Source organism: Arachis duranensis, chromosome 6, assembly GCF_000817695.3.
Source record: "Arachis duranensis cultivar V14167 chromosome 6, aradu.V14167.gnm2.J7QH, whole genome shotgun sequence".
NCBI classification, from domain to species: domain Eukaryota; kingdom Viridiplantae; phylum Streptophyta; class Magnoliopsida; order Fabales; family Fabaceae; genus Arachis; species Arachis duranensis.
Window position 1 is genome coordinate 3,983,649 of NC_029777.3, and position 13,701 is coordinate 3,997,349.

Sequence of the window (13,701 nt, forward strand, 5' to 3'; positions counted from 1 at the left end):
TCATTTTTTCAGAATTTGGGAAATGATAGACTGCTTTACATGCAGCCTTGAACGTATGTATATTGAGTATTGGTAGAAATTAGTTAGGAAATGTGTGAATTTATATTGGAAATTCTTGAAGTTCGAAGTGGTCGGCCACGTTAAAACCTCCGCGAGTAAAACCCAGGATGGGACAAAACCTCGGTGGTAGGAAAAAGAGTACCTTCCGTTCTTCAACTTGTTACAAATGACTAACTGTAGTATATACGTAATGACGATATATTCCATGTGTTTTTCCTTAATGCTTGCAAAATGACTTTGTTAGCAGTTTCGGCGAGCCCGTTAATTTGCGGGTGCTCAATCGAGAAAAAAATGATCTTTTATGTTTAAATTTTGCAGAAAAGAAGCTATTTTTCTATCAGTGAATTGCCTACCATTATCAGTAACGATATCCATGGATAACCCATATCAAAATATAACAGACTTCCAGCTAAAAGATTGTACCTTGTTCGAGGTTATTTTGGCCAACGGTTGTGCCTCTATCTATTTTGTGAATTTTACTTGCCTTTGGATATAGGAAAAAGGTCCAAGGATATCAAGTCCTAATCTGTGAAAAGGCCACCTAATTTTCGAGGTGTGTAATATAGCTCGGCTACGTTATGTATTGTTGGTTCACACTTCTTATAGCTATCATAATGATGGACTTTTGCCATGCAATCTCTCTTGAGAGAGAGCCAGTAATACCCTGCTCTTAGGAGTTTGTGTCTAGGTTTTGACCTCCTATATGTGTGCCACAAATGCCCTCATACACTTCCAACATCGCTAAACTGAAGTCTTTGGTTCCCAAGCATTTTAGAAGTGGTCAGAAGAACACTTTCTTGTATAGGTCGTCACCAATGAGAGTGAAAAAGCTTGCCTTCTTTTGAAAAAGTTTTGGATTGCCTTCTGATGCTAGTACAATCCCATTTTCAAATAATTGACATATGGTGTTCTCTAGTCTTCGTCCTGTGACAAACTCAAAGCATGGATATGATATATATTTGATTTTTCTAAGGTTAGTTGTCATAATTTTGGTGCTATGTTTCATGTCCTTGAGGTGGTTAGCTTAGATAGAATATCTGCTCTATGGTTTTCTTCTCTTGGTACATGTATAATATGAAAATTTTGAAACTGTTGTATTAAATGTTTTGCTTGATTGGAATATTATTCTAATAAAGGGTCTCGTACTTGGAAGTTTTCATTTACTTGTTGAACGACTAGTATGGAATCGCAATGAACCTTTAGGTGCTGAATGCTGCTTTCCTTAGCTAGGCGTAGGCCAGCCAACAAAGCTTTGTACTCGGATTGGTTATTTTATTGATTGCTCAATGGAAACTCCCGACCTATCTCTGAGGACGATTCCGGCCCCACTACCGTCCTCATTGGAAGCACCATCTATATATAGTTCCCATTTGGAGTAAAGTTCGTCTATCGTGGTGAATTCTGTAATAAAAATTGGCGAGTACCTGGGATTTAAGGAACCCTCGAGTTTGGTACAGTATGTCATACTCTGACAACTCAATCGACCATTTGATTAATCTTCCTACCAGATCAGGTCTTGCAAGTATCTGCCTCAATGGTTGATTAGTCCGAACTATGATCTCGTGACTTTATAAGTAATGTTGGAGATGCCTTACTATGATTAACAGAGCCTAAGCCAATTTTTCAATGGTCAGGTATCGCGTTTCTACGTTCTATAGTATTTTGCTGACAAAATAGATTGGGTGTTGCTCCCGACCTGTTTTTGTCACAAGCGCAGAAGAAATTGCATAAACAGATACTGAAAGGTATAAATTTAGGGATTTACCGTGCAAAGGCTTATATAGTATAGGCAGAAAGGCCAGGATTTTCTTGACCTCGGAAAACGCTTTTTCACATGCATCCGACCATATGAATTTGTTGGACTTTCTCAAACTGTTAAAGAAATGATACGGCTTCGTGGCCAATGCTGGTAGAAATCAGGCTAGGGCTGCCAATCTACCCATTTGTTGTTGGACCACCTTGATTGTTGTTGGCGACTTCATTTGTATTTCTGCCTGGAATTTGTCGGGATTTGCCTCGATTCTTCAGTGAGTCAGCATAAAACATAGGAATTTATCTCCTTGCACCCCGAACGCACACTTCTCGAAATTTAGGCGCATGTTATGCTTTCACAGTTGTTCGAAAACTTCCATGAGGTCAGATTGATGAGTTTCTTCAGTTTCTGACTTAAATACCATGTCGTCGACATACGCTTCCATGTTTCGTCCGATCTGGTACTGAAAAACTTTGTCCATCAACTGTTAATAGGTTGTACCTGTATTTTTAAGACCAAAAGGTATTATTTTGTAATAAAAATTCACATACTCGGTTATAAATGTAGTTTTATCCTTATCTGCGGGAAGCATTAGTATCTGGTTATAACATAAATAGGCATCCATGAAGCTTAAAACTTTAAATCCTGAAGTTTTGTCAACTAGCTTGTCAATGCACGGCAGGGGTAGGAATCTTTTAGGCAAGCTTTGTTTAGATCCGTGAAGTCGACACACATTCACCATTTGTCAGAATTCTTTTTTACCATCACAACGTTGGCTAACCAAGATGTGAATCGGATTTCTCAGATGAACCCCACACTTAATAGTTTCTATGTTTCTTTGACGGTAGCCTTTGTCTTCTCTTAGCCCAAGTGACTCTTCTTTTGTTTTATTAAGCAAGCTCTTGGATCTAAGGCAAGCTTATGACATATCACGTCTGGGTTGATTCCAGGCATGTCGGCTGGAGTCCAAGCTAATAGGTCGGCATTTGCTCAGAGCAAAGCTACGAGTTGTTGTGTCTGGCCTACATTCAAAGCATAGCCGATGTTAGTATTAAACTTACCTTTCGGAGGTCGTCGGTTGAGTAGGTCCCTCATCTTGCTCGATTAACCTTGGCATGTCGTCAGTGTTATAAACCAAGTTGATTTGTAGAGTTGGTTTGGCGGGTGGTTGTTTAATTTTTAGTCCAGCATTGTGTTGCCTCTTTGCTATCAGAATGAACAGTTGTAACTATGGCATCCTGCATATAGAACTTAACATACAAATGAATTGTAGAAATAATAGTTCCAAAGGAATTTAAGGAGGGTCTTCCTAATATGATGTTATATGGACTAACACAATCAACTACTAAATATTGGATGTCTAAAGTTTTTGAGTGAGGATACTCTCCTAGGGTTGTTCTCATACATACATAACTTGTTACTGGGACCCTCTCCCTTAAGAAACCGACCAGCTCTCCAGATGAGGTTTGTATCACTTTCTTACTTAACTACATCTTCTTGAAGGTAGATAGAAAAATATGTCGGTGCTACTCCCTGGGTCCTTGAGGACCTTTTTGAATTGTTAATTCTCCAGTAGTTATAGAGATTACCACGAGATCATCGAGGTTGGGATTTGGGATTGGAAATTCGAGTTGGTGAAAGTGATGGCTGGAATGGAATAGGTTGCTTGTTGTGATGTTGATCCCCTTGTAGAGCTAGCATGGTTCTATAACTCCTCTTTCTGGCTGAGCTAGTCTCACCCCTGCATGCGAACCCCTCTTGATATGTAATTGATAACCTTCCTCGTTGGAGGATGTTAACTAGAGGCAGGTCATTGCTCTTTGTTAGTTGCCGAGCTTATTACGTCTCTTTGTATTCGGCCATTAATATATTTGTCTAGTAATCCTTGTTGTGATAGTCGTTCTAATAAGTCCTTGGTGATCATGCATTCGTCAGTTGTGTGTGCGAATTTTTGGTGAAATGCGTAGTGCTTGCTTTTGTCCACATACTTCTAATCTTGGTAAGTTCCTACTTTACTGAGTAGTTTTATGATTTTTTCATGAAGAATTTATTTGATGATGTCTTCTCTTTTTGTGTTGAATTGTATATATGAGTCTTCAATTTGAATGGTCTCTTTTGATCTCGCATGTGATTCGCCCTCCCGTGCTTGTCCTTGTCCCTTTTGGGTGTTTGTCTCCTGGCCCTCCTAGCCTCCCGGAGCTCTTCAATTTCTATTTGTCCGGCTATTTTATGTCTGAACTGGGTCAATGTTTTGGTATTTGTGACAGCAATCATCTCTCGAAACTTTTCAGGTTGGAGACCATTCTTCAGGGCATGCAAATGTACATCAGGACTGAGGTCGGGAATCTTCATTGCTATATTGGCAAATCTTGTCATGTATCCTTTTAGACTCTCACACTGGCCTTGTTTGATAGTGCTGAAGTAGTCAGAGTCATGGGCATAGATTTTTTATGCTGCGAAGTGATTGATGAATAGTTCGACAAACTCGTCAAAACTGGTGATTGAACCTGCAAGCAAACTGGAAAACCAAAGTAGAAGCTTTTCGGAATTTGAAAGTCCATTATCTCCTTTGAGAAAGGGTTCGTTTTCTTTCTCGCCGTTTTTAGGGCCTTTGCTTCCATCGTCGTGTTTGTCTCTGACTATCCCGTGTCATCATTGTTTTCCTATCGGCATCCTACCTATCTCCATCAGTTTTGCTCCCATTGGCTCTATCAGCCAAAAGATCGACCAGTTTCTTTACTTCTACCCGAAGGGCAATGTTCATGGTCACCAATTCGTCATGAGTGGGAGGAGGAGGTGGAGGCACGGCATCATTGACCATGATCCTACAAAATAGTAGCAAGAAATCGTTGTGGGCTTATTCAAAAGTCCTGGGCCCCACGGTAGGTGCCAAATGTTCTGTCCTAGAACTGGACTCCAAGGTATAGCTCGTTCACACTGAATGGAGCTCTAATGACGCCTTCCTTCTGTGTGTTGTGCTATTGATTCCTCGTCAATCCAATCAGTGTGGAAAAACCTATAAAAAAGATTCCAACGCTCAAGTAATTGTTTAATCTCGGGATACTCAAACTTAAAATTGGAATGCTCTTTTTCTTGTATATTTGATTGCTCTCTATATCTTGCTTGGGTTCATATTTATTGGCAATTTGTGTTAACTGTCGTATCTCTTCGTGGTTTGATATTCGCGTAGCTAATATAGAGGTGCAAAATAGCCTTTTCATTTTGAGTTGGCTGTTCCGAGTTTAAATAGTTAGCTCTAAAGTATAACGTTGTGTGTCCGAGATATTTGGATATGGATCATACTCTAACAATCATTATTTAAAAAATATTCAAAATCAGTAATTGATTACAAATTTTTATGTATCCAATATTAATAAAAATTTAGAATTTTTTACTTTTATAATAAAATAATTTTACTTTTAAACTTTTAAAGAGTAATTTTGGATGCACAATAGAAATAGTGAAATACTCATATTAAAATGGCTAACAAAAAAAAAAATTGATATATTAAATATTAAAAATATTAGAAAATTAATATTTTTTATTGTCACCTTATATTTAAATTAATACTAACTAATTATTCAAGAGTAAATTGACAATTAGGTGTCTAAAGATTTTAACTTCGGACTAATTAGTTTCTAAAGAAAAAAAAGTATTAATTTGGTCTTCCAGGATAGCAAACGGTGGACACATGAGGCCATTTTATCAATTCATCAACTAAAACTTAACGATGATATTATATGCACTATTAATTACTCTAATACATCTATTTATGAAAGATAATCATGTAGATAATAATTTTTGGAGCGAAAATTCACTTGTTTTGATATGATTTTTGTTCAAAAAAATAATAAATATCCAAAACTATATCGTTTTTCTACTTATGTGACAATAACAAAACATGTACAACTGTAAATAACGAAATATATGAATAATTTCGTTTCGTTTCACACTATTCATTGATAGGATATACATGTCCACCGTTTACTATTTTAAAAAACCTAATTAATACTTTTTTTCTTTAAAAACTAATTAGTACAAAATCATCATCTTCAAAAAATTAATTGTCACTTTACTCATTAATCAATTTGTTTTCACTAACTATTTGTTGCTCCCTTTTGAAAGGCACACAAGTATTCTTGTATAAGAGAAAACTAAGTAGCAGCCTAGCAGCTGAAGAAAAAGAGGGGAGGAAAAAGGAATATTCGAGTATTGTATTGCAAAGGAGAAAAACAATGAGGGGTTAAGAGACACTTTTTTTTTTTTTGGAAATAAAAAGTTCAATACAATAAAGTAGAATATTAAAGAAAAAGTACTAGATAAATAAAATAAACTAATTTCTAATCATTTTTAACAAAGTCATCAACAATCTAAAAAATTAAATATCACTCCACTTTTTATAACTATTAATCGACTTGTTGACTATGTCCGCAACACCTGTTTCTTAATTCCTAAAGATTCTGTCATTCCTTTTCAATTCAGTGCTCCAAATGATAATAATAAAACCAAACTCACCAACATTCTATCAATTGGACTGCACGATTGACCTCCTAAACTACGTAAACTTACGATTATTCAGTTCTATATCCACCAGTTCTATATCATGTATCCATATTTTAAAGTCTTTCACTGTTGCTATTAACACACTAGCGCCTTTCCTTTCTTTTAACTGCATGACCTCATTGAAGTCAACCATGTAGCAAAGAGGAACTTGACATATTCTTGATAAAAAAACTCAACTCTTCCCACACAACAAGCTTTTCCTCCCTTGTATGCGCACCATACACTAAGCAAACCGCACAATGAAAATTATTGTTTGTCAATTTTTCTTCTATACACCCATTTTTCCCTTTTGTAACAATTACTCAACCTAAACATCATATCATCCCACATTATAATAAACTTCCAGAAGTACCTTCCGATCCCACAAATTTCCGACCCACCGCATCATTACCCCAAAATTGCACTACATCAAACTTAATAATCACCTCCTTCTTTGTCTCTATTAATCCTAATATATTCATATTATTTTTACTCTTAAATTTTTTACCAATCTCCACTTTCTAACACCCCTAAACCCCTCACATTTCATAAACTAAAATCATTTAAAAATTTTATTATACATTTTATTTCGGTTGTTGGGGCAGCTCCTTCTTTCTTTCTCTTTCTATTTTGCTTGCCATCTTTTTTGAGCCAATACTTCATTCTAAGCTTGAAAAATAGCCATAATATTCTCATACTCGTCATATAAAACAGCTCCTGATTCGACGGCCAGATTCCAAGCAGCCCTGTTTTTAGCCATATCTTTATCCCAACTTCCTCCGTGCTTATCTTGATTAGTTTCACCGTCTCCATCTTGCTCTGAGTCTCTCGAATCTTCCAAATTCTTTATAGTTCTTTTATCCTCCAACCCAATTTCCTCCGTCACTGTATTCTCATCCTCTAAATCTGAATCATGTCTTGCATCATCCCTCATCAGACATATGCCAACATGCTGCTTACCACTTCCGTCCAAGTTAGCGTGGATCTCATTTACTGTATTTGATAGAATGTTTCCCTCAGCCGTGTTGTTCGGAGAATTTTCCGCACCTCTGTCAATCTCCTTTCCAGCTTAATTCTACTCGTCGGGTGCATCAAGGGCTTCATGCTCCTCCCTATCCTCCACGCCATCAAGCTCAACGTGGACATTATCACCTTCACCACTTGTAGATGACTTTCGCGCTGCTCCCAAATCCGCTTCGTCAGCGCTGTTCACCGTGGCATCAACCCTTTCGCAAACTCCATGACCAACCACATCTCTCTCTTCACCATCGTAGGCCACCCAACAAAAAGACCCTTTTTGTAAGTTTTATTCTGTGTGTATTTTTTTATTTTTAATACTAAATTATTCCATAAGAAATAATGATAATAATAATAAATAGCTAAATACTAGAAAGAAAGGCCAACCAACGAAGATGTGGTACTGAGCCTCAGCCTCTCACCTACCAACCAAATAAGAAAATGAGATAGCAGAGAGGAGAGTGAAATGAAATGAATCACAGAATCAATAAAAGAAAAGTGAGGCCCATTCTCCCTCTCTTACTTCCTCCATCATTTCCTCCACTTCACTCAGAGTGACAATGTCAATGTCAATGGCATCATCATCCTTAACCCTGCCATCACCAACTTCCCTCTCATCTCTCTCCTCCGCGCGCCACCACATCCTGCGCACCCACATTAACCTACGCACCCCCAACAACAACACACACAGACCCCTCTCTCTCACCGTCAGGGCCCTCTCCGCCCCTGCCCTCACCCAAGACGACCTCAAGAAGCTCGCCGCCGACAAGGCCGTCGAGTACGTCAAGTCCGGCATGGTCCTCGGCCTCGGAACCGGCTCCACCGCCGCCTTCGTCGTCGCCAAGCTCGGTCAACTCCTCTCCACCGGTCAACTGTCCAACATCGTCGGCGTCCCTACCTCCAAGCGCACTGAGGAGCAGGCACGCTCTCTCGGAATCCCTCTCTCTGTCCTCGACGACAATCCCCGCCTGGATCTCGCCATCGACGGCGCCGATGAGGTGGACCCCGACCTCAACCTTGTAAAAGGCCGCGGCGGCGCTCTTCTCCGCGAGAAGATGGTGGAGGCCGCCTCCGACAAGTTCGTTGTGGTGGTCGACGACACGAAGCTCGTGTCAGGACTCGGCGGTAGCGGTCTTGCGATGCCGGTGGAGGTGGTGCAGTTCTGCTGGAAGTACAATCTGGTTCGGCTTCAGGAGTTGTTCAAGGAAGAAGGTTGCGACGCTAAGCTGAGATTGGATGAGGGTGGCAAACCCTACGTCACCGATAATTCGAATTACATCGTTGATTTATACTTCAAGACTCCGATCAGGGACGCTCTTGCTGCCGGAGCTGAGATATCGGCGCTGGAAGGAGTGGTGGAGCACGGGCTGTTCTTGAACATGGCCACCTCTGTCATCATTGCCGGCAAGACTGGCGTTGAAATCAAGGACAAGTGAGTGAGCGAGCGAGCGAGTGAGTTCTGTCATTTTATCTTTCATTTGAATTTGAATTTCATTTTCATTTTCATTTCGGGGTATTTTTGTTGAATGGAATGTACTTATAGTTTAGGGGATAATAACTCATGCGATTAAATTAATCAATTGATGAATATAATAACAAGAATGGAGTGTAAAGAGGAGGAATGTAATGTGAGACAATTTTCTTCTGATGCGGTTTGGTTCCTTTTCCTTCCTTCCTTGCCATTGTTGTTATGTACAATTTGTTTCTTTATGTGCTTCATTACAATGATTTTCACTGGCACAAGAATCAGATTAGATGTTAGTTCTTTTGTGTGTGTTTCAATTGAATCGATGTATGGTGATCGAGGAGAGAAGGGGGATAAGTTGTGGTTGATGTGTAATGCATTGCTTATCCTTTCAAATTTGTCTATACGCTAACAATAATAATAATAAATCAAATATATACACGAAAAGTCCTGCCATGGGATTGAGCTCGCTGGGGAATCTTTCATATTAATAGCAGAAATGCCATTAGATCTCTAACAACGTCCCTCTTTTCATTTCAATTTTTATTTTGTGATCATTTGATTTCACTAGTAGCTTGCGGAACAAGAAAAAATGTAACATGAATAGGTGGCAAGTCAAACAATCCCACCTTGATTAACAGTGACAGTAGCAGTTGAATTGGCAACTTTAAGTCTAAGCCTGGAGCAATCAGATCCAAGAGTACCTAATAAGCAGTTAAAATATATGACTATATTTGTGAAGATGAGAAAGTGTTGTGGAATTCATACAAACATTTACTGTAACAAGGAAAGACAGAGGTGTTGAGAAGATTATAGTAATTTGGGTTGCAATGGCATCTGTAAGTATATGCTATCTCCCTCTTACATGTACAACCCCACAATACGCCCATAAACATGCTATGATATCAATATATGGTTAGAAACAAAAGCTGTTAGTTGCACTAAGTAAGCATACACATAATACTTGTGATCAAAAGCTGATATGATGAGGGGCAAGTTCTTCTCTGGAACCGGAGGCTGCGCTGGTTGGCAACCATAGTTCATGCTACCTACAATTGAAAAAGATAGTTTATCCTTCTTTGAAGCGATTAGGATCATTGGAGTAGGAGTTGGTTTACGTTGGGGAATGACGCATGGAAGGAAGCTAGTAGCATAAGTATCATTGTCACTGTCATCACAGGTCCGCGTCCAGCCGGATTGACATTCACAGGCGAAGTTCAATGGGTAACTTGTGTCAACCACGCAGCTTTGGAGCTTCCCTTTCCACAATCTACCTCGTCACAAGCCCTATCTCCAACAATAAACAAATCCTTAACTTTGTGTCAAAGTTTTAAGTGATGAACTAGATGCTTAGTTCTTTTTAGTTTACTACGACTTAATTTGCATTATCAAATAGTATTAGCATATATATATAAATAAAAAGAGAAAATTTAAGCACCTAAGAAGCCATCAGCAAGGTCTGCTTTAACAGTCATGATCATGGGTAATAGCAGTAGTATCAGAATCATAGCTAACAAGCTCATCGATCTAATGCAGTAAGCCATGAAGACCAAGAATGACAGAAGATGAGAGGAAGGTAATTGGGTTTGTTTCAATGTAAACTAAGGTGGTTGGTTATATAGTTAAGATTCGAGAACAAGTAAACAACCCATTCCATTCCAGTGGTGGACTTTTGAATCATGATTATGTGGCGGGTCATTTGTGTTATAATATAGAAGTAACATCCTATACTCTCACACCATCAAAAACTATTTTGTTTGTGAACAGATCTCTCAAGTTATAATGAACAGTTCATTATTATTTGATATCTTTTTTATTAAGAATAATTGTATTTCACTAACAAAATAATAAATAAGAAGAGAAGATTCCCCCAGATTCAAAATATCAGTGGCTTATCATCTATAAGAGTTTAAACCTTAGAGTAATCAAAAGACTTGCTATATGTTTTGTCAAGATTGAAATATTTTGATAATGACTTGGAGTCTTGGGACTAATAAGTCGAGATATAAAGAGCATCCAGTGAAGGTAAGAACGCGTTCTTTTCATTTATTTATTTTTTTTTCTCTTCGTTATTTTTCCTTTGCTGCATCAGATTTTTAGTAATTTCGAATCAACTAAATGTAAGTACAAGGCGGCCAATGTGATTAGCTTATACTTCGAATCCTTGACTGAATCAATGCCAAAAGCTTACAACAGAGTAAAGATGAGATCAAAGTCAACCCCACATATTTTAGTAATGCGTGTGAATATACTATTGTCCAACAAATATTAACTTATAGATACCGCAATTGAATGATACAATCAATCATCTTATAGTAGAGAAGCAAATGGTCCAATCTTACCTATGATTATTTTCTTTTTACTAAGTTACGAGTCCGAAGAACCGTGTCTTATAGGACCAAAAGCAACATTCCAAATAAGACACACATAAATTCTGTATGGCTCCTTGGATCACGGATAAGCCTCAACGAATAAGTTAACAGAACAGTGATTTTTTTATATTTTTAATAATAGTATGGTGACGTTGGAAACAGAAATCGTATTGATTTTCACTTGCCAGCATGGTCCACCAATATAATTACTAAACTCTATAGTAAGAAAAATTTAATGGCCCTTGAAATGAGGTTGAGGCAGTGTAAACTGTAAAGTTGAATTTGAATGCTTCCTGAATTTTATTTATGAAACTCCAGGAGGGTGGCAAGTGGCTTTACCAGGGAAAAGTTTTGCGCTGCAGGCCAAAGCCAGTTATGAATAGTTAAATAACAGCAAGAGTCATTCGAGAAAGTAGAAGTGAATGCAGCATATATAATACATGTGTAACAAGATTAAAACTAGCAATATCTAAAGTATTTGTACCAGTTCAGTTTTCTTTAGCTGCAAGTTTCCATTAACTGGACTTGAAATGGGGAAGGCAGGTAAATGGATTAGAAACTTTCTTATGGGGAAAAAGGAGGATAAGTACAAGAAGATTGACGCAGTCTGTGCCGAGAGTAAGAGCGCTGCAACGGATAGTCCCAAAGTGAAACGCAGATGGAGCTTCGGAAGACTAACAATTGGAAGAACATCAGGCAAGATGGCAGGGCATAAATTTTCCATATCTTTTGACTCTGGCGACTCCGCCAAACTGCAAGCTCAGACTCCAAGGAGGAGTCTTCCAATAGTAGAGTTCAAGGCTCCTAGCGACACCAGATCTAAAAATTCAGCAGCTACAATGATTCAAGCTGCCTTTCGCTCGTATCTGGTAATAGATTTCTCCTATATTTTTCTAGATTCTTTCATGGCCGTGTCTTCTTTGATGAGCGCATCACGTTGTGTTATGACAATTTAATAGCCTTTCTCACACCCTATCTTCTAATAGGTTTGATGAAACATGGTACATACAAATTTTCAGGCTAGGAAAGCATTGCATGCTTTAAAGGGATTAGTCAAGATACAAGCACTAGTGAGGGGTCACCTTGTAAGGAAACAAACAACTGCTATGCTGCACAGCATGCATGCGTTGATGACCATACAAGTTAGAGCTCGGATTCAAAGAATTCAGACGGTAGAGGAAGCAAATGTTCATGGAAAACAGCCTGTGCAACATACACAAATTCCACAGAGCAAAGGTCACATAAAAGAATATAAAGTAAGCTTCTATAAACTTTTTCCCCAAATGTAAAATATGGTCAGTTACATCCAATCTAGTTAGTACTTGCAATAAATATGGCTATTATGTACATAGGAACCGAAGGATATGACCATGGAAGAAATGCTGGAGGCTTTGAAAAGAAGAAGTCAGTCACTAGATCGCTTGCATTTTGAGGGAATAAAGCATGAATCCATGGCATTCTATTCGAAGCACAAGTCAGTTTCAGAAAGACAATTTGAGTACAATGATAACAGTTTAATCACAGCACCCAACAGCCCAGAAAACTACTGTGGCTTGTCGGAATATAACACAACAGCAATGGCCATGTCAACTCCTCGGCGACACCCCGTGTCTCACCGGCAATCACAATCCCCAAATTTCATGAACAATACAGTGTCTTCCAAGGCAAAAGCAAGGTCTCAGAGTGAGCCAAAACAACGTCCCAAATGGGGAAAGAGGCAGAAAAGCAGGTCCCCAGAATGTACCAAAGAACCTAGCACCTCACAAAATGGTCTAAGGCAAAATCTGCACTTAAATTCGTCACGCTTTGACCTTGGAAGTTTAGACTATTGGGTTGTCAACCTTTATGGGTCAAGAACAAAGGACAGCTCCCGCAATTCTTTTGGCAGCAGCACGGTGACTAGTGATTCCTACTATTGAATTCACTTGTTTATGTTTATGTTATGTACAAAGCTAATAATTCAATTTAGGACACTACAGCTTAAGTCATCCCCGTTATCATAATTTAAAATTCAGGCCTCGTCACTAGTATCCATTACCACATGTCTACGCATAAGCACTGGACTCTCACCAAGTGCGGAAAAATTTTCAAGTTGTTTACCAAATTTTTGTCAATAATCCAGATGATAAAAGCAAAGAAATGAAAGAATATATAGAATAATAAAATATAAGCTAAACAAACATTAGAAAACAGAGACTTACATATCTCCACCTTCACAATAACCTATAATAATGCATACATAGCAATCCTGAGAATGAAGGTATGAAAATAGAACAACGTGAAGCAGTTGCAATGAATTTATATGTCATCACAATCACCTAGAATCCAAAACTGTAGTAATAGAAGGAAAAAGCCAAAGCACTAATTTTGACAAGAAAATGAATAGCATTACATTCAATGACTACTAAAGGCTAAAACCTATAATAGTCTGCTACTCAACATTGCTCTGAATATTCATATGAGATGCAGTCCAAGATATCAAAGCTTACACT

General features: G+C 38.3%; 2 protein-coding genes across 2 annotated transcripts; both read left to right on the top strand.

The window, feature by feature from the left end:
* Positions 1–7,769: 7,769 nt before the first annotated feature.
* LOC107492053 (probable ribose-5-phosphate isomerase 3, chloroplastic) lies at positions 7,770–9,020 on the top strand. Its single transcript, XM_016113019.3, has one exon. The coding sequence runs from the start codon at positions 7,933–7,935 to the stop codon at positions 8,806–8,808; it is 876 nt and encodes a 291-aa protein (XP_015968505.1). The 5' UTR covers positions 7,770–7,932; the 3' UTR covers positions 8,809–9,020.
* Positions 9,021–11,582: 2,562 nt separating this feature from the next.
* LOC107492057 (protein IQ-DOMAIN 19) lies at positions 11,583–13,435 on the top strand. The gene is made up of 3 exons (XM_016113025.3): positions 11,583–12,078; positions 12,229–12,465; positions 12,562–13,435. The coding sequence occupies exons 1-3, from the start codon at positions 11,740–11,742 to the stop codon at positions 13,126–13,128; spliced, it is 1,143 nt and encodes a 380-aa protein (XP_015968511.1). The 5' UTR covers positions 11,583–11,739; the 3' UTR covers positions 13,129–13,435.
* Positions 13,436–13,701: the final 266 nt, after the last annotated feature.

What these genes read in the sequence shown, in the direction of transcription:
- LOC107492053 (XM_016113019.3), top strand. Translation starts at nt 7,933, where the DNA reads ATGTCAATGTCAATGGCATCATCATCCTTAACCCTGCCATCACCAACT.
- LOC107492057 (XM_016113025.3), top strand. Translation starts at nt 11,740, where the DNA reads ATGGGGAAGGCAGGTAAATGGATTAGAAACTTTCTTATGGGGAAAAAG. An exon ending in CTGCCTTTCGCTCGTATCTG is followed by an intron (nt 12,079 to 12,228) that starts GTAATAGATTTC and finishes ACAAATTTTCAG; the next exon opens with GCTAGGAAAGCATTGCATGC. An exon ending in GTCACATAAAAGAATATAAA is followed by an intron (nt 12,466 to 12,561) that starts GTAAGCTTCTAT and finishes TTATGTACATAG; the next exon opens with GAACCGAAGGATATGACCAT.